The 21,936-nt window shown below is 45.5% G+C and overlaps 1 protein-coding gene across 1 annotated transcript; it reads right to left on the reverse strand.

Annotated features, from left to right (window-relative positions):
- Window positions 1-105: 105 nt before the first annotated feature.
- LOC306917817 (protein FAM13C-like) lies at window positions 106-19,583 on the reverse strand (the record flags this gene model as incomplete). Its single annotated transcript, XM_079530720.1, has 7 exons — window positions 106-252; window positions 1,233-1,334; window positions 3,506-3,705; window positions 3,834-3,929; window positions 6,004-6,142; window positions 7,869-8,017; window positions 19,533-19,583. 7 exons carry the CDS (start codon window positions 19,581-19,583, stop codon window positions 117-119), a joined length of 873 nt encoding a protein of 290 aa, XP_079386846.1. The 3' UTR covers window positions 106-116.
- Between the last annotated feature and the right edge of the window lie 2,353 nt (window positions 19,584-21,936).

Genomic DNA, 21,936 nt, shown 5'->3' on the forward strand with positions numbered 1-21,936 from the left:
TTAGCCCTCGTCTGGTAGAGTGTACACTTTACACTTTAGGGCACAAGGTTTTATATACACTTTCTTTCTCCTCTGTAAAATATAAGCTTACGATTTATAGGAGCAAGAATGGGGGGTCACTTCCTGTTTGGCGAGGATTTTGTCACTTCCTGTTTGGTGAGGAGGACTTCCAGGAGGCGGAGCTTGGCCTTAAGATGCTTGTATTCCTGGTATTCTGCTGCCATGGGAGAACGGTCTTCTTTCTGACAGATCCTGTGGGACAAAATGAAGGACACATTTAACTTAATATTATTATACTGTACATTAACGTTGTGCAGTGTGGACTTTGTCATTTTAGAATGTAGATAAAAAGCATTATTTTATACCTAGCAGATATGCAAGAAGCTCGTAGCTTCTATGAGCTTGTAGTCTAGTAGCCAAAAAGTGAACCCGGACATGTTGAGTACACCAACGTTTTATGTTAGAAATGTTGAGTATGGGTCCCCAGCATGTAGAAACTGCCGGATGCTAACTTGCATATGTTGAGCAATTTTCATAATAATAATAACAACCTATAGAAGGCAAAATATTCAAATTTTCATCATGCTTTATCTAGCATGTGATGTGTCAAACTGGGGGGTTTTCATGATGCTGAATCCATTTCAAACATTAATTTTGTAAAAAAATACTCATTGGGCATTAAGCCCAATGAGTGTTTTTTTTGCAAAACTAATGCTAATGCCCCCTAGTTTGACACATCACATGCTACATAAAGCATATAGGTTGTTAATGGTATGGTCACATATTATGCCAATTATGAAAATTGCTCAACATATGCAAGTTAGCATCCGGCAGTTTCTACATGCTGGGGACCCATACTCAACATTTATAACATAAAACCTTGGTGTACTCAACATGTCCGGGTTCACAATGGGGCTCTATGGGCTGGCTACTAGACTATTGTAGAGATCTGCCATTTTTATTTCACTGTGTTTGTTTCACTATGAAGAATCAACTGACTGCGAGAAATGTACCCACATTTGATACAGTCTGACAAGATAAACGATACAGAGCCACCTCCCCGACAATATCCCCGGGACAGTTTGTTTATTTTTGGACCACAACTCTTATGTGAGACGATTTTAAGATGACCCTGTGTAATTAGAATAGAATATAAATGTATAGAATTGGCCTCAGTTCTTAATGGGTATAAACTGCATGGCTCTGGGAAGCAGTGCATCTCTCCTCCTCACCTCCCAGTCTGACGCTGAAACTCCTCCTCAAACTCCCTCAGAACTTTGCGGCTTCTCTTCTTCTCCGAGCGCGTCTCCCTCAGACACTGCAGGAGTTCAGACCTGGAGGACACATATTGTACAACGGCTGTAATGCTTGTTTGAAGTATAGAAGAAGCAACGATTAGCGCCGGTCTCAGTCTTCTGCTGCCACAGGGGTTCCCAAGCTGTGGTGCGTTCACCCCTTGTGGTGCGTTCACCCCTTGTGGTGCGTTCACACCCCTTGTGGTGCGTTCACCCCTTGTGGTGCGTTCACCCCTTGTGGTGCGTTCACCCCTTGTGGTGCGTTCACCCCTTGTGGTGCGTTCACACCCCTTGTGGTGCGTTCACCCCTTGTGGTGCGTTCACCCCTTGTGGTGCGTTCACCCCTTGTGGTGCGTTCACCCCTTGTGGTGCGTTCACCCCTTGTGGTGCGTTCACCCCTTGTGGTGCGTTCACCCCTTGTGGTGCGTTCACACCCCTTGTGGTGCGTTCACCCCTTGTGGTGCGTTCACCCCTTGTGGTGCGTTCACCCCTTGTGGTGCGTTCACCCCTTGTGGTGCGTTCACCCCTTGTGGTGCGTTCACACCCCTTGTGGTGCGTTCACCCCTTGTGGTGCGTTCACCCCTTGTGGTGCGTTCACCCCTTGTGGTGCGTTCACACCCCTTGTGGTGCGTTCACCCCTTGTGGTGCGTTCACCCCTTGTGGTGCGTTCACCCCTTGTGGTGCGTTCACCCCTTGTGGTGCGTTCACCCCTTGTGGTGCGTTCACACCCCTTGTGGTGCGTTCACCCCTTGTGGTGCGTTCACCCCTTGTGGTGCGTTCACCCCTTGTGGTGCGTTCACACCCCTTGTGGTGCGTTCACACCCCTTGTGGTGCGTTCACCCCTTGTGGTGCGTTCACACCCCTTGTGGTGCGTTCACCCCTTGTGGTGCGTTCACACCCCTTGTGGTGCGTTCACACCCCTTGTGGTGCGTTCACCCCTTGTGGTGCGTTCACACCCCTTGTGGTGCGTTCACACCCCTTGTGGTGCGTTCACCCCTTGTGGTGCGTTCACCCCTTGTGGTGCGTTCACACCCCTTGTGGTGCGTTCACCCCTTGTGGTGCGTTCACCCCTTGTGGTGCGTTCACACCCCTTGTGGTGCGTTCACACCCCTTGTGGTGCGTTCACCCCTTGTGGTGCGTTCACCCCTTGTGGTGCGTTCACCCCTTGTGGTGCGTTCACCCCTTGTGGTGCGTTCACACCCCTTGTGGTGCGTTCACCCCTTGTGGTGCGTTCACCCCTTGTGGTGCGTTCACACCCCTTGTGGTGCGTTCACCCCTTGTGGTGCGTTCACCCCTTGTGGTGCGTGCACCCCTTGTGGTGCGTTCACCCCTTGTGGTGCGCGAACGCCTTCTAGGGGGTGCGTGACATGAAAAGGGTGGTGGTTTTATGGTGTTATTTAGCACAACCGGCAAAATCCAGTAAACCACTGTTGTAAGGAGATGTATAGAGCAGCTGTGGGAGTATACAGCAGGTGCATGTCTCTCAGTGCAGTGACATTCTGTGATTATTTGCCATAATCATATTTTAAAAATGTATAGTTTTCGGCCAAATACAACGAGACTTAGCGCTGGGGCGTGCGTCAGCTAGGTCAGGAGGTACAGGGGGTGCGTCAGCTAGGTCAGGAGGTACAGGGGGTGCGTCAGCTAGGTCAGGAGGTACAGGGGGTGCGTCAGCTAGGTCAGGAGGTGCAGGGGGTGCGTCAGCTAGGTCAGGAGGTACAGGGGGTGCGTCAGCTAGGTCAGGAGGTACAGGGGGTGCGTCAGCTAGGTCAGGAGGTACAGGGGGTGCGTCAGCTAGGTCAGGAGGTGCAGGGGGTGCGTCAGCTAGGTCAGGAGGTATAGGGGGTGCGTCAGCTAGGTCAGGAGGTACAGGGGGTGCGTCAGCTAGGTCAGGAGGTACAGGGGGTGCACGGCCAATAAAGTTTGGGGACCACTGGTTTAGAGCAAAGAGAGTACAGCCAAGTCTATGGACTTTTAATGTTTGTTTAGGGCACTTTAAACAAACAATGTTTGTATAAACTAGGAGTGATGCGGCCCTCACTTCACACGCCCATATTGATATTAAATACTGTTGTCATAGACTGGCCTCCAAGTATTAGGATTACTAGGATTACTAGGAGTACTAGGAGTACTAGGTAGTACTGAACTAGTACTCTGACAACGTGAAAGACTGACTGACTGACTGACTGACTGACTGACAGACATCGTACCTTGATGCCTCGTGCAGATTGGCCATGTTGAACGCCTGCTGTTGACGGACAGCCTTCACTTCGTCTATCGGGGACACAAAGGCGGGATCACCGTCGTGGTCGCTGTCCTCCTCATTGGTCGCTGGCCGCGTCACTCTCTGAGGGGGCGGGACAGCTTCATAACTCACAGCGTAGTCGTCGTCAGACCCCTCCTCTTCCTCCTACCATGTTAGAACAAGAAAGTCATACTTCATATCAAGGAATATTGTCTGTGTGGCGTGCGTGCGTTCGTGCGTGCGTGCGTGCGTGCGTGCGTGCGTGCGTGCGTGCGTGCGTGCGTGCGCCTTACTATGATGGTAAAAGTAGGGCTGGCACACAGCAGGCGTTTGATCATCTGGTATCTGTCATACAGAGACTTGACCAGGCTGTCAGGCTGCTTAGAACCCTGAGCGAGGAGAGAGAGAGAGAGAGAGAGAGCACAGGTACAGTATGTGAGAGAGAGAGAGAGAGAGAGAGAGCACAGGTACAGTATGTGAGAGAGAGAGAGAGAGAGAGAGAGCACAGGTACAGTATGTGAGAGAGAGAGAGAGCACAGGTACAGTATGTGAGACCGGTCCGGCAGGCAAGTGCATTTGGTCTTCATTAAATATTATTGGCTATTCATGAAGGACAATGCCACTAGCAGCCATGCACTCATTCCGTTTATTGACTGGATATAACATGAATTTGTTCTACAAGAGAGAGTAAGCATTTACTTTTCGGGTAGAAGACGGCCTGTACTGAGACCTTAGTGTGACTGTCAACCCCTGGATAACATGTTAGAACATTGGTTTTCAACCCTTTTCATATCAAGGGCCATTATTTATTCTGCATTTGAGCCACCGCGGACAACCATTTGATGACATTTAGCCTCTCAGACACAAAAATAAAGATGATTTAGTTATCGTTGGATAAGATTTTGTCCACAATTCCATGCTGTATTGATGTTGTACCATAGGAGACAACAGGCAAACAAGACTTCTTGTAAATTAAGGAACGCAGATCTTTAACAATAATTTAACTCTTGAGAGCGTAACATGAATCCAAATGGACCCTTGCGGGTCCATTTGGTTCATTGTTCACCCTGTGTAGGGTTTCATTTTTAAGAGTTAAAGGTCTATAAGGGTCCATTTGGTTACTAACTCTCCATCATTTAGCTGGGGACCACCTGGGCCTACGGGTTAGATTTGAGGTTCCCAAGGTCGCAGAAAGACGATCACGACGATCGTCTCGTTGCCGCGATCGCAGAGATATAAGGCCCACCCCGAACAGACTTACGATCATCGACGTAGGCGCACGTGAACGTCAAACCTTTGCTTCTGTAGAACGCCACAACGGTAAGGCCTGATTCCGGTCTGATTTTCGGATATGTTATAGAGCTCCCAGAGACGCACGCGTGGAACTGTAGTACGTCCTCGGGCGACCTTTCTAGTCGACATGGCGCGCGCGAACGTTCCACTACACCGAGTGGCGCGCTACGAGCTTGTAGATCTGCTATTTAAAACATTTGCTTCTGTAGAACGCCACAACGGTAAGGCCTTCCGGTCTGATTCTCGGATATGTTATAGAGCTCCCCGAGACGCACGCGTGGAACTGTAGTACGTCCTCGGGCGACCTTTCTAGTCGACATGGCGGGCGCGAACGTTCCACTACACAGAGTGGCGCGCTACGAGCTTGTAGATCTGCTATTTAAAACCTTTGCTTCTGTAGAACGCCACAACGGTAAGGCCTTCCGGTCTGATTTACGGATATGTTATAGAGCTCCCAGAGACGCACGCGTGGAACTGTAGTACGTCCTCGGGCGACCTTTCTAGTCGACATGGCGCGCGCGAACGTTCCACTACACAGAGTGGCGCGCTACGAGCTTGTAGATCTGCTATTTAAAACCTTTGCTTCTGTAGAACGCCACAACGGTAAGGCCTTCCGGTCTGATTTACGGATGTTATAGAGCTCCCAGAGACGCACACGTGGAACTGTAGTACGTCCTCGGGCGACCTTTCTAGTCGACATGGCGGGCACGAACGTTCCACTACACAGAGTGGCGCGCTACGAGCTTGTAGATCTGCTATTTAAAACCTTTGCTTCTGTAGAACGCCACAACGGTAAGGCCTTCCGGTCTGATTTACGGATATGTTATAGAGCTCCCAGAGACGCACGCGTGGAACTGTAGTACGTCTTCGGGCGACCTTTCTAGTCGACATGGCAGGCGCGAACGTTCCACTACACAGAGTGGCGCGCTACGAGCTTGTAGATCTGCTATTTAAAACCTTTGCTTCTGTAGAACGCCACAACGGTAAGGCCTTCCGGTCTGATTTTCGGATATGTTATAGAGCCCAGCAACACCGGCCGACACCTCCAAGGCTTCCTGGGTGATGGCGAGGAGGAGGAGGAGGGCTGCCACGTCACCTCACAGTCCAACTGTCTGTATGTACGCCTCTGCTGTGCCTGAGGGAGGCGCGCGCGCACACACACACACTCACCTGCCCAGGCCATTGATGCCAGACGACCCTCGGGCCAGGCACTGCAGCCTCAGCCTCTCCACGGGATCTGAACTCACACACAGACGTCTCTTGGCGTCCAGCGCCATCTCTCGGTCGTGCCTCGACGTCCTGGCCATGGCTGAACACACAGAGCACATTAATATAATGTGTAACATTATAGTGGATGCAGTTAGCTTAATGCTAATTCCGATTAGCATAGTTAGCTTCTTATCCATGCTACAGTACTTATACCATATCACTCATTTAGTCCGTTTTTAGATCAATAATAAACATTACTGTATTCTGGTGACTGGTTTAGCACAATACAAACTCGGACTCATTACATAACATGCAAATCACACCACCACTCAATATAAAAATAAAACGTTGTCTTATGAAGCAGCATATACTTTGTTTACATTCAGACCCATGGCTTTGTACAACTACTGGCCAAAGTTGAATAATACATGTTCATATTGTTGGAGAGGATTTGAAAGGACTGTAATATATGGACTAGTTCTGTGTTAGTTGTAAGTCATTCGCCCCCGGGGCGTCGGTCAGAACACACTGGACAGGAGAGTGAAGGGGGTTTATGGTAGTTTACTGTATAGTTGTAGGCACAGGCATACAGGCATGGCAATGTGGTGGTATACAGCACTGAGTGCGTGTCAATGTGTGGTTTCTGCAATAAATACAGACAAACAATAATAAGTACGAGTACAGAATTACCATACACTATAACAGGATACTGGAGCACATTAATATCATCATAACATTAGTACACACTACACCTTTCCATGTAAGCTGCCCAATAAGATCAACCATGTATCAATGACTCCATTAATAAGTCTCTGCGGCCCAAATCTGCACTAAATTGGCTTAATTGAACATCAAAGGGCCGACCGCAGCTGCGGGACGTTGCACAATGGCGGCGCCCGTGATATACACATGACCAAACAATTCACAGACCTAACGTGCTGAACACGGAGCTTAACATATACATACACGTCGGTTCTTCCTAAATGCACTCTCCTACATGTTACGGAAACATAGGGAAATATAATGAAGTGACGTGCCGAAGGCACGCAATGTAGGACATTGAATGAAGGAACCAAGTAATCAATCACTGTCACTCAAACCAGCGACGGACTAAACACACAGAAACAGCAGTGACTAAACAGCATACAGAGATGACAGTCAGCAGGCATCACTGAACTAAACAATACACTTACAGTAGTCAAAGACGCACACTGGCACTGCAGTGCTGCACAATGAAGAAAGAATTAGGAGACGAGTGAACTTGTGAGACTTGCATTCACCACTCCGCTCTGACTGGAATAATGACACACAATGCATTGCGCACTTAAGGTGGCAGGTACATGTTGCGCTGAACAGTTCTTAAGGTGGTAATCTTTGGAACCTTTCTAACACATATAGTTGTAAAACATTCACCATAAAAGCCAAAATCGCGACAGAGTCAGCTATTCATTACTAACTATTTCACAGACCTTGATGTGACTGTTAGCTGTGATAAAGTAAAGTAAACAAAGTGATGATGAATGACACGACACGAAACACACACACACGTAGGCTGTAGCTCTTCTCACAACATTGACGACACAGGTCGGTTCTTTATAAACGGGCATTTATTGGGCATTCTTCTCATCCCTCTGCTGTTCCATGCCGTGAGAACTATGTTCACACAAAATAATAAACACATAAACAATCAACAAATTACGTCGCAATACATAATATTGATCAAACAAAGAAATACAAAACATGTAGAAATGCGCGATGCGCAGGTGAACGTGTCCGTCAAAACACCACAATACAACACAACAAAGATAACTCTCAAATAATAATACCTCGTTGGCCGCTTGTTGTGTAAAGAGGTTCTTGATGCTTCTTGAGTTTCATACAGTCCTTTGAATGTCCTTTTGACCGTGTTTAATAACTTTAAACAGTTCAAACACACTACTCTGCTGCGAGTGTGCTTCCTTGTGCAGACCAGAGTCTGAATGAGTGAGAGAAATGTTTGTACCACCTGTGTGCAATGCCAGGCAATCATGGTCCAGTGTTGCTACTGACAGACAGGGAACTTGGTTCTGCCTCAGAAAGTTATCATCACAAAATGTTTACATTTTTAACCTCATATGAAATCAATTATGAACCACATATTTATTATTGTATCATGACATTATTATGAATTATGCTTTATGAACTTATGACCATGAATTGTTGTATTTTAGCTATTTTAGTCTTTTTAAAGTAAGCATTTTAATAGCAGCACTTACATAGGAAGTCAGAGAAACGAATCAAAGAAAAGACCGTCATCTGCCAGTGGAATTCAGAACAGCGCCACAGCCCATCCACATGTATGAAGGCATATGCCTCTCCCCTCCTCTCCTCTCCTCTCTTTTTGAATGAACAGACAAAACACAAAACACAACATGTTCATTAATGTTATTCTTCACAAACTAGACATTTTATTCATATTTAGAAAATGCAGAATCCAATGGCGTCGGTCTGGGCTCTCCACGCCGTTTGCAAAGGTCAATGGTCAGCAAAAAGACTGCCTCCTCTCTCCCCTCTCTCCACAGAAGTGAAAACAGACAAAACACACCTTTAAAATATGTTCCCTAACCCTATTCTTCGCAAACGAGACATTTTATTCATATTTAGAGCGTCCCAAATTCAATGGGGCCGGTCTCGACTTTCCAGGACATTTGCAAAGGTCAATGGTCAGCAAAAAGACTGCAACGGTGACCCTTTGGGCCAAATTCTTAAAAAAACGGGGTGATATATATTTTTAAAAATATGTAAGAACCTCCAATATCCATATTCAGGTCATGTCGAATCCAATGGAACCGGTCTCGAATTTCCACGACGTTTGCAAAGGTCAAAGGTCAGCCGAAAGACTGCCACGGTGACCTTTGGGCCAAATGCCTTAACAATTAAGTGATAGATATTTTTTTAAATATGTAACACCCCCGAATATCCATATTCAGGCCATGGCGAATAAAATGGCGTTGGTCGCGATTTTGTGGGACTCTTACAAGCGTCCGATAAAGGGAACTACACTGCAATGCTAGGCCTCGGGTCAGATTTGAGGTTCCCGAGGTCGCAGAAAAAAACTCAGACCATCACGAAGATCGGCTCGTCGCCGCGATCGCAGAGGTGTTCGGCCCATCCCGAACAGACTTACGATCGTCGTCGTAGGCGCGCGTGAACGTCAAACTTTGAAATGATTTTCGGATATGTTATAGAGCTCCCGGAGACGCACGCATGGATCTGTAGAACGTCCTCGGGCGACCTTTCTAAGAGGCACGGTCTCGTTTCACTTTTTCAGCCAGGACGCTGTTAGAGTCTATGGGTCTATGACGTGTCTGCATGCACAGAGCCAAAGTGAAGGACGTTTTGTACGACTGTCGGAGGCGTACGTCCGAGACACCTAACCGTTCGTCTCGGCTGGCTCTCCGACATATCCGAACGTCGGACCGTGATGTTTTATCGTTGGCGCGTTGTAGCGCGTCAAAGTCGGCAATTTGTAGGCGTTCGTTCAAGGCTACCGCCGCGGCCGTATGTCCGTTTGGCCCGAAACCTATACGGCTGCGATCGGGGCCGCGACCCGGCCGCGGTGATGGTCTCGGATTTGTTCTGCGACTTTTGAGACTTTTCTCGCTAACTTACTTTGTGGGAGCAGTTTATGCTAATGAAGGGCGTGGTTCCGGCTACTTTGTGGGTGTGGGTTATGCAAATTTGATGGGCGTGGTTTCGGCTACTTTGTGGGTGTGGTATATGCAAATTAGTGGGTGTCACTTATGTAAATTAGTGGGTGTCACCCCGCCTACTTTGTGGGAGTGGTTTATGCAAATGAAGGGTGTGGTTCCTGCTACTTTGTGGGTGTGGGCTATGCAAATTAGTTGGTCATTATGCAAATGAGTGGGTGTCGCCCGCCTACATTGTTGGAGCGGTTTATGCAAATGAAGGGCGTGTTTCGGCTACTTTGTGGGATTGGCTTATGCAAATGATGGGGAGTGGTATGCAAATGAAGGGGCGTGGTATGCAAATGAAGGGGAGTGGTATGCAAATGAAGGTGCGTGGTATGCAAATGAAGGGGAGTGGTATGCAAATGAAGGGGCATGGTTCCGGCTACTTTGTGGGATTAGTTTATGCAAATGAAGGTGCGTGGTATGCAAATGAAGGGGAGTGGTATGCAAATGAAGGGGAGTGGTATGCAGATGAAGGTGCGTGGTATGCAAATGAAGGGGAGTGGTATGCAAATGAAGGGCATGTTTCGGCTACTTTGTGGGATTAGTTTATGCAAATGAAGGGGTGTGGTATGCAAATGAAGGGGTGTGGTATGCAAATGAAGGGGAGTGGTATGCAAATGAAGGGGCATGGTTCCGGCTACTTTGTGGGATTAGTTTATGCAAATGAAGGTGCGTGGTATGCAAATGAAGGGGCATGGTTCCGGCTACTTTGTGGGATTATCTTATGCAAATGAAGGTGCGTGGTATGCAAATGAAGGTGCGTGGTATGCAAATGAAGGGGAGTGGTATGCAAATGAAGGGGAGTGGTATGCAAATGAAGGGCGTGTTTCGGCTACTTTGTGGGATTTGCTTATGCAAATTAAGGGGATTGGTATGCAAATGAAGGGGCATGGTTCCGGCTACTTTGTGGGATTAGTTTATTACGCCCCCTGCATACCAAGTAGCTGAAACACGCCCTTCATTTGCATACCACTCCCCTTCATTTGCATACCACGCACCTTCATTTGCATACCACGCACCTTCATTTGCATACCATGCCCCTTCATTTGCATACTACTCCCCTTCATTTGCATACCACGCACCTTCATTTGTATAAACTAATCCCACAAAGTAGCCGGAACCATGCCCCTTCATTTGCATACTACGCCCCTTCATTTGCATAAGCCGATCGCACAAAGTAGCCGAAACACGCCCTTCATTTGCATACCACGCACCTTCATTTGCATACTACGCCCCTTCATTTGCATAAACTAATCCCACAAAGTAGCCAAAACACGCCCTTCATTTGCATACCATGCCCCTTCATTTGCATACCACGCACCTTCATTTGCATACTACTCCCCTTCATTTGCATACCACTCCCCTTCATTTGCATACCACTCCCCTTCATTTGCATACTACGCCCCTTCATTTGCATAAGCCGATCCCACAAAGTAACCGAAACACGCCCTTCATTTGAATACCACTCCCCTTCATTTGCATACCATGCCCCTTCATTTGCATACCATGCCCCTTCATTTGCATACCACTCCCCTGCATTTGCATACCATGCCCCTTCATTTGCATACCACTCCCCTTCATTTGCATACTACGCCCCATCATTTGCATACCACGCACCTTCATTTGCATAAACTAATCCCACAAAGTAGCCGGAACCATGCCCCTTCATTTGCATACCACTCCCCTTCATTTGCATACCATGCCCCTTCATTTGCATACCACTCCCCTTCATTTGCATACTACGCCCCTTAATTTGCATAAGCCGCTCCCACAAAGTAGCCGAAACACGCCCTTCATTTGCATACTACTCCCCTTAATTTGCATACCACGCACCTTCATTTGTATAAACTAATCCCACAAAGTAGCCGGAACCATGCCCCTTCATTTGCATACTACGCCCCTTCATTTGCATAAGCCGATCGCACAAAGTAGCCGAAACACGCCCTTCATTTGCATACCATGCCCCTTCATTTGCATACCACGCACCTTCATTTGCATACTACTCCCCTTCATTTGCATACCATGTCCCTTCATTTGCATACCATAACCCTTCATTTGCATACCACTCCCCTTCATTTGCATACCACGCACCGTCATTTGCATAAACGAATCCCACAAAGTAGCCGAAACACGCCCTTCATTTGCATACCACTCCCCTTCATTTGCATACCACGCCCCTTCATTTGCATACTACGCCCCTTCATTTGCATAAGCCGATCCCATAAAGTAGCCGAAACACGCCCTTCATTTGCATACCACTCCCCTTCATTTGCATACCACGCCCCTTCATTTGCATACCATGCCCCTTCATTTGCATACCACTCCCCTTCATTTGCATACTACGCCCCTTAATTTGCATAAGCCGCTCCCACAAAGTAGCCGAAACACGCCCTTCATTTGCATACTACTCCCCTTAATTTGCATACCACGCACCTTCATTTGTATAAACTAATCCCACAAAGTAGCCGGAACCATGCCCCTTCATTTGCATACTACGCCCCTTCATTTGCATAAGCCGATCGCACAAAGTAGCCGAAACACGCCCTTCATTTGCATACCATGCCCCTTCATTTGCATACCACTCCCCTGCATTTGCATACTACGCCCCTTCATTTGCATAAACTAATCCCACAAAGTAGCCGAAACACGCCCTTCATTTGCATACCATGCCCCTTCATTTGCATACCACTCCCCTTCATTTGCATACTACGCCCCTTAATTTGCATAAGCCGCTCCCACAAAGTAGCCGAAACACGCCCTTCATTTGCATACTACTCCCCTTAATTTGCATACCACGCACCTTCATTTGTATAAACTAATCCCACAAAGTAGCCGGAACCATGCCCCTTCATTTGCATACTACGCCCCTTCATTTGCATAAGCCGATCGCACAAAGTAGCCGAAACACGCCCTTCATTTGCATACCATGCCCCTTCATTTGCATACCACTCCCCTGCATTTGCATACTACGCCCCTTCATTTGCATAAACTAATCCCACAAAGTAGCCGAAACACGCCCTTCATTTGCATACCACGCCCCTTCATTTGCATACCACACCCTTCATTTGCATAAGCCAATCCCACAAAGTAGCCGAAACACGCCCTTCATTTGCATAAGCCACTCCCGCAAAGTAGTCGAAACCACACCCACAAAGCAGGTGGGACGCAGCCTACTTATTTGCATAAGCAAAATGTGAGGTGTGTGTGTGTGTGTGTGTGTGTGTAGTAGTAGTAGTAGTAGTAGTAGTAGTAGTAGTACAACATACGAGATGATGCCTGATCTTCTGACATCCATAGTTGGTTGACTGGATGGCGTTGTCCTCACCTGGAGAGAAATGCCCCCGGAAATATGATCCATCCATCCATCCATCCATCCATCCATCCATCCATTCATTCATTCATTTATTTATTTATTTATTTATTTATTCATTCATTCATTCATTCATTCATTCATTCATTCATTCATTCATTCATTCATTCCCCCCGGAAATAAATAAATAAACAAGGATAATCATCCATCCATGTGTGACTTGTTTGACACACATCATGTCATGTCATGTCATGTCTGTCTATAGCAAGAGGTGGGGGGGGGGGGGGGGGGGCAGACAGCACTAATATAATAAACAAACGTGAACGGAGCACTGCTGCCAACATAGTACACGCATATAGTGGCCATACTGGCATAGTCACCATAGCCTGGTCAAGGTTTCCCCTTGGTGGACGTGTCATTTCCAACTATTGCCAGCGCGTCCGGGACGGCGGCCCGGTTCGAACGAGATTCCCCCCGTCCGAAACGGACAAGGGACGGCCGAGATAGGGCCGGGGACCCCCGCGGACCCCCTCCGCGGACCCCCGGCGGACCCCCGGCCCTATGGAGGGGCCGGGATTGATTTATCCTTAGTCCTTGTCTTGACTTTTGACTTGTTGACTAAAAGGTAAAGTGTGATTTATTTTTGATTTATCTCAGTCCTTTGACTAAAAGGTAAAGTGTGATTTATTTGGATTTATCCTTATTATTGTGAAAGATGTCCCCCAAATGTAAATTATTAATTTATTATTATTATTTTAATAATTATTATAAATGTGCAAAAAAAATATATATAATTTATTTTACATGATTTCCTCTGATGAGTCCTAGTAGTAAAAAGTAGTAGTAAGGTTGAAATCGTTTTTTTGCAAGTAGAAATTAATCCGGGTTTTACAGGGTTAGTCATTCATTCATTCATTCATTCATTCCCCCCGGAAATAAATAAATAAACACGGCTAATCATCCATCCATGTGTGACAATTGTTTGACACACATCATGTCATGTCATGTCTATCTATAGCAAGAGGTGGAATTGCGTCAGATCTTCTACACAAAGCAAAACAAAAGGGAGCAGTGCACCACCCTGTGGCAACAACTGGCACTGCTGACTGTTACAAATTGACAGAGTGGATTATCTTGGATTACGTCCGCCAACATACATTCCAATAGTACATTTACTTGACTAAAAGGTAAAGAGTGATTTATTTTGATTTATTTATTCTGGATCCTTAGTCCTTGGTCCGAGGTCACGAATCTTGACTTGTCTCGAACCAGCGTCTTCTCACACCATCAGCAACTGCCAGAACCACTGAGCCATCGTGGAATACTCTTAACCATGGATTTGGGGTAATTTTATCTTTTAGTTTTTTTGGAAGGGAAGACAAAAATAAATAAAGTCTATTTTACCAATGCAAAGGGTGAAATATTGTCATAATGTACGTTGTGTTTGTTTTGGAAAGGAAAAAGGGTTTTAATGTACTTTTTACTGACGTTAGGGTAGAGTTTGTTTTAACAGTACAGGACTCTCTCTCTCACACACACACCAGAGACTGGCAGCTGATTGGCTCATTCAGGGTTGCCAGGTTGGTGGCTGTCAGGTTGTCTAATGCCTGCTGCCTTGTGTGTGTGTGTGTGTGTGTGTGTGTGTGTGTGTGTGTGTGTGTGTGTGTGTGTGTGTGAACCAGCTACACTGGCATTTAAACACATTCATATTGTAACTGTTGCCACTATAGGTGATATAGTTTGCTTTATTCCTAAAAGGTCCAAGTTCATAATGAAGAAGTTCATAATTAAGTCACATTTACGTTTAAAACATTATTTCATGTATTTGTGTCAAGTTGTAATGCTTTTATTTTGAAGAGTCAAAGTCATGTTCCGTGTCTCGTTTGGTCTGCTCATGTAAATTGGGTACACAGGTTGCTAGCAGCAGCAGGTTGCAGCAGCTCCTTTTGCACTGGTCACACAAAGAGACTAAGTTACAAGAGACTGTCATAAGAAAGGTTATAAGGACCTAAGACTGAAGAGATTCCCTTCTTTGTTATTTGCACGCAGCAGCCAACGAGGTATTTGTTGTTTGTTTTATGTCTGTATTTTACTTTGGTAAAATCTTTGCATCTACATGCTGTGCATGTCATGTCGTATTTATGTTAATTGTAACGTGCTTGTTTTATTGTATTGTGTATAGTTTTCACGGTGAATTTGGAGGATCCACAAGTCTTCAAATAAATCACTTTCAAGGAAACCACTTGTGTCTGTCTGTGCTCGGAGGGAGTTACACATATAATATGACAGCACCACACACACACACACACACACACACACACACACACACACCGAGGCATTGCCTAAAACACATTAAAACACTCAAACATTCCAGGTGACTAAAATGTGACTAAATGAAAACTATTCAAGGGACTGAAATGAGTTTGCTGCCAAAAACACAACACTGCATGATGTCATTTCCCCAGAGAGCAGACACGGTCCCCACAGGACAGGTCAGGTCAAAGGTCATTCCGACTGACTGACAGACAGACAGACAGAGAGTCAGTCGGTCAGAAACTCAGCTAGTCACTCGATTGATTCATTTACAAACACACAAGTTGTGTGTTTGTGTGTGTGTGTGTGTGTGTGTGTGCGCGCTCGCGCGTAAATGGTGCATTTATATAGCGCCTTTATCCAAGGCGCTTTACATAGATTGTGCATTACATTCACACATTCATACACCGATTTCGGCGGAAGCCATGCAAGGTAACAACCAGCACATCGGGAGCAATTTGGGGTTCAGTGCCTTGCCCAAGGACACTTCGACATGAGGAGCCGGGATTCCAACCGCCGACCCATGGATCATTGGACGACCTGCTCTACCTCCTGAGCCACAGCCGCCCCATACGCCGCGCGTATGTGTGTCAAGACATTTTATTAGCAACTACACACACCTGTTGCAAGGTCCCCTTTTGGTGTTTTAAACGTTTACTGGGGACCCCCTGGAAATCCCACAAGGGCCCCTGGTGGTCCACGGACCCCGAATTGAGGAGCACTGGCATACATTCTAAGCATTTATGCTCAGTTAGCTTTTATAAATGTCACTTTAAACGTGAAAACAGACTGCGCTGCTGTCTAGTCATGTGCAAACCATTGTGATGTTGCATTACCTACGTTTACTGGGGACCCCCTGGACAACCCCCAAGGGCCCCTGGGGGGTCACCGGACCCCGAATTGAGAAGCACTGGCATACATTCTAAGCATTTATGCTCAGTTAGCTTTTATAAATGTCACTTTAAACGTGAAAACAGACTTCGCTGCTGTCTAGTCGTGTTCAAACCATTGTGATGTTGCATTACCTACGTTTACTGGGGACCCCCTGGACAACCCCCAAGGGCCCCTGGGGGTCACCGGACCCTGAATTGAGAAGCACTGGCATACATTCTAAGACAGACATGTCTGTCTGTCTAAAATAGCAGATCTACAAGCGCGTAGCGCGGCACCGAGTGCCGCGCTACGAGCTTGTAGGTCTGCTATTTTGGGGGCCACTGTCTGTCTGTCTGTCTGTCTGTCTAAAATAGCAGATCTACAAGCTCGTAGCGCGGCACCGAGTGCCGCGCTACGAGCTTGTAGGTCTGCTATTTTTGGGGGCCAATGTGTGTCTGTCTGTCTGTCTGTCTGTCTGACAATCTGTCTTGTCTGTCTGTCTGTCTAAAATAGCAGATCTACAAGCTCGTAGCGCGGCACCGAGTGCCGCGCTACGAGCTTGTAGGTCTGCTATTTTTGGGGGCCACTGTCTGTCTGTCTAACAATCTGTCTTGTCTGTCTGTCTGTCTGTCTGTCTGTCTGTCTAAAATAGCAGATCTACAAGCTCGTAAGTGCCGCGCTATGAGCTTGTAGATCTGCTATTTTTCAATAGCTAAAGCATAACATAATGCTAACACCAAAAGGGGTTCCCGCCCAGAATGGGTTAATATTCGGGCCTGCCAACCTGCACATCGGGAGTAATTAGGGGTTCAGAGTCTTGCTCAAAGACACTTCGACACCAACTCTGGGGGAGCCCAGTATCAAACTAGGAACCTTGCAGTTCACCATCAGTCCCCTCTACCGGCCACTCTACCCCTAGGCCACTGCCGCCCCAGTAGTAAGCCTATGAATATTGTCTGATGAACCAATTAAAAAAGTCTACCAACAGAACCTAGTAAATTCACACTTTTTGGGCATGCTGTGGCCAAGTCCTAAACCAGACTTCATATCCAGGAACTTGGAGGAAATGCTACCATTTCCCTCTGTACTCCAGGACCTGGCTAAGATATGTATGCACTTCATTTAGCAGAGAATATCTCAACTGTTCTTGGCTAATATGACCGCTGCAAACAACTTAGGAACTGTGAAAAATACCCGGAAATGACCACACCAGACGGCTACTTCAAACATGGCTCTATCTTCTAAACTGTTTGTGCGACAGATTTCCTGAGATGCTCAAAATGTTCAGAATACTCAGAATACAATAGACCATTATGCACACGGCGGTCATCTTTCCACAAGTTAATGGCAGGGTGGAAACTAGCCGCAATTTGCCATTGACCGCCTATACGTACATCCAAACAGACAAAGTCCTATCTAATTGTATTAAATTATGTCAAACTCACTAACATTGCAGCTGTACGAAAAGCTTGAATGATGCTCTTTCTATCTGCAAAGTGTTTGTTTCATAAAAATCCACCATAATCTTAACCCATTCTGGGCGGGAACCCCTTTTGGTGTTTTAAGCATTATGTTATACTTTAGCTATTGAAAAATAGCAGATCTTATCCTGTGTTTGATAAACTTTCAGAGTGAACGTTTTTAACTCAAATCTTTGCTTCTGAGGGGGTCCCTGCCTGGCCCTGGAACAACATATTTTCAGATGGGGGTCGGTGGCCAATTACATATCTTTTTTGGGGTCCTTGACATGAAACTTTTTTAACACAACTGACATAGAAACATGGGTTTTTCACAGAACTGTCAGGATTTAGAAGACATTTGTAGAATCGATGGTAGGTCTAACTGGGTTAATAAGGCCGGTTCAATGCAGGTTTGATGTTATGAAATATCGTTACGCACGTTTGCACTGTTTTTCTCCATGCGTCTGCATTCGCATTGGAATGTTTTATGCTGTAGCAGGTGCAGGGTTCCCTTGCTTGCTTTTGCAGGCATATACTGTGGAAATGTCTTATTAACCCTATAGTGTCCTCATTCTGGGGCGAACATTCAGCAAAGATATCCAATCTAAGATATGTAGCAGCAATCGTATCTACAGCTAAAGGATTGAGGGGAAAAGGTGAGCTTGTGGATCAGATTTCAAGGAGATTTGGTGTAGAGGGGAAAAAGGAGTGGACCAAGTATAGAGCCCTGGGAGCCCCAGGTCATCTAAACTAATATTACTAATAGGCCTACTGTATATTACTAGCACATTTTAAGTGGTTGTACTAGTAGATGTCAGTTCCAAGACAATAACGCATTATGTTTTCTGCATATTGGTCAGAAAATATAGTCTGGGTTCCAGCCTCATTTGCTGCGTTCTGCGGATCTGAAGGGAAGTTGTATTTATACAACGCAGTTTCGGGAGAAGAGACCTCCTTCCGCTTGACCTTAACCACTCCTCCCTCCTTATCAACCACTCCTCCCTCCTTATCAACAACTCCTCCCTCCTTATCAACCACTCCTCCCTCCTTATCAACAACTCCTCCCTCCTTATCAACCACTCCTCCCTCCTTATCAACCACTCCTCCCTCCTTATCAACAACTCCTCCCTCCTTATCAACCACTCCTCCCTCCTTATCAACAACTCCTCCCTCCTTATCAACAACTCCTCCCTCCTTATCAACCACTCCTCCCTCCTTATCAACAACTCCTCCCTCCTTATCAACAACTCCTCCCTCCTTATCAACCACTCCTCCCTCCTTATCAACCACTCCTCCCTCATTATCAACAACTTAATTTTTCAGAAAGTATTTATTTAAAGGTCTTAAGCTCGGCCCGTGACAATAAAGTACTATAGACGAATAACAGTTTAAGTCCAAATTTTATTCTGACCCCTCCCCGAAAAGGCCTCGTTGTCCTGACCCCTTATCCACCATTTATACATTATGGATAATTAGTGTGGACAAAAAAATATTTTGATGCTTTAATTAGAAAGTTAGAGGTTTTCCTCTTTCAAATGATTTGTTCGGCCCAAATAATTGCGTTTATTGTCATGATTTGTCAGGAGTCGAGTTGGCCTTATCTTGTCCGAGGCATAAAGGTCTTTAAATAAATACTTTCTGAAACGTCTATGGGAAAAATGAATGGGAAATTCATTCGTCGTTCTGAAAGGGGGCGGGACTGCGACGCTCAATAATTAGGGGTTCAGTGTCTTGCTCAAGGACACAAGAGGAGTCGGAGTTCGAACCAGGAACCGTCTTCTTCCCAAACGGTCACTCTACCTCCTGAGCAACCGCCACAGTGCCGTCAAAGTGGCAGCGGTGTGATTTCATTCTTTTGTTTCCTTCCTTTTTGTCTGTATTGTTTTTTTTTGTGGTTTTCGCCTTTATTTTATATTTTTTATGGAGGGACAGACAGTAGGCTGACAGGAAATGGGGAGGATGAGGGGGATGACATGCAGTAAAGGCCGTCTGGATCGGGAGTCGAACCCACGGCACACTGCCAGACTGGGTTACCAGCCAAGGTGCCTGGACCATTGAGCCATGGCCCAGGCCTTTTGTCTGTATTGTTGATTGAATGTTTCATTTTCCTTACTAATATACTAAAAGAGTTCCTTTTGTTAATACAACATATAATAAACAGTAAACACGATACGAGACGTAGTTTAGCAAAAATATTTATTTTCAACTTTTGTGTTTACAAAATTACAGAAGGAAAGAGAATTGCACGATGCGAGAAGACACTGTCAGGGAATGCAATATTTGAAGACTGTAATTCTCTCAGGCAAAATCAACACAATAGAGACGTCGAACCCAACGAGGCGTGCTCTGAAACCAAACATTCGACAGCTCAAGGTGGAGGACCACAAGCATGACTTCACTCCTAATCTTAAAGATGGAGTGCCGTGATTTTTGTATTAATATTTCCAGTTTTCCATGTGTTTATGAGGTGACGGTACTTCATAAGACCCCTTGGTGTGGTTGTTATGTGCAATGATGTCTTCCCCTTTGTATTTAGGGTTTCTTCCTGGAGGCTGAAACCTTGACAGTCAAACTGTGATATAGTGACATCACAATATCATCCCCCTCCCCTAACCCCTCCCCCTTTATCATACAACCACAGCTGTGGGTGTGGCTTCGGTTCAGGTGGATCACCGCCCACCAGGCAAACCAGGCATACTTAATTAACTGGTGGGCGTGTCCACATAAAAATGGCATTTTAACAAATACTGTACACTTTTTTTTTGAAAAAAAACAATCTTCCTCCTTAATAATAATAATAATACCTGATAATCATGTTTTAGGGTGGGGGAAAAAATCACAGCACTCCATCTTTAAAGGACAGTTGTAGTTGCAACAAAGATTGTTGGATTCATTCATGAATCCACTTCAATACACTGTCAGCAGTTACACTGACTTTGTTTTCAAAAATGCATGTTGTTTTGTTTTTTTGGTCAGTAGAAAGAACACAAAATCTCCTTGTATACACTGACACCACGGCGCCTCAAACTGTGACTCCGCCCACAACCGGGGGAAGTTGTGATTTGCGCTCGTTCACTGCAATGCAATTTGCGGCATTTTCAAAACAATATTGAGCAGAGTATAGCGATTATCAAACGTATTTGCAATGCCATACGTTGAAAGATCTGTTGCCCGTGGACAAGGCACGCTATACCTCCGCAAGTTAGATAGCATCGGCATAGATGTTTGTCCGTATGTGATTAAGGATTGGACCAAGTTGCATTGGCAGCCATAGAAAATTCTTACCCCAGGCTAAAACCGGATGTGACGTTTTTGGGTGTTCCTGTCTAGCGTGGTGTCAGTGTGTTTTTGGGCGTTCCTGTCTAGCGTGGTGTCAGTGTGTTTTTGGGTGTTCCTGTCTAGCGTGGTGTCAGTGTGTTTTTGGGCGTTCCTGTCTAGCGTGGTGTCAGTGTATACAGTCCATAAAAAAAGGTTGAAGAATAGGAAGCCTATCAAGACTTACCCTTTGGTGAATGTTTAGAAAGAAAGTTCCACAATTAGGTTATTACCATCACTGGTCCACGGTAGACCATACTTTGGATTACATTACAACATTTGAATGTTTTTTTTTCTGCCGTGTAAAATAACATTTAAATTATATTAGTCACAGTGCAAACAAAAAAAACACAGTACAGTATTTACAAATTGAATTATATATTTGCACACATTTTCACATAGATTTTCAAGTTAAGACTTTGGCTGCTTCACTTTTTACAGCAGAAACAAAAACTAAAATGACAAACATGCAGTGGTGGAAAAAGTACTCAATTGTTTTACTTAAGTAAAAATACCAATACTGCAAATTAGAACTACTTCGTTAAAAGGAAAAGTACGGAATTGAAAATGTACTTGAGTAAAAGTACAAAAGTATCGGCATCAAAATGTACTTAAAGTACTAAAAGTAAAAGTATTCATATTGCAGAATGTCCCATTTCACAAGTTCAAAATGTGTAGAAAACCTATTGAAAATAGCCAATCTACAAGCTCTCAATGCGTCGCAACGCGACGCATTGTGAGCTTGTAGATCGGCTATTTTCAAATGGCCGAAATGTATAGGGTTCAAGTGGTTAATGTATGTTTTCTAATGAAAATTTAAATCGCCAAAGTAGTCCGAGATGTAGTGGAGTAAAAGTAAAAGTACTGGAAATTGGAAATACTCAAGTAA

This window comes from Electrona antarctica (assembly GCF_951216825.1).
Source record: "Electrona antarctica genome assembly, contig: scaffold_215, whole genome shotgun sequence".
Classification (NCBI taxonomy): domain Eukaryota; kingdom Metazoa; phylum Chordata; class Actinopteri; order Myctophiformes; family Myctophidae; genus Electrona; species Electrona antarctica.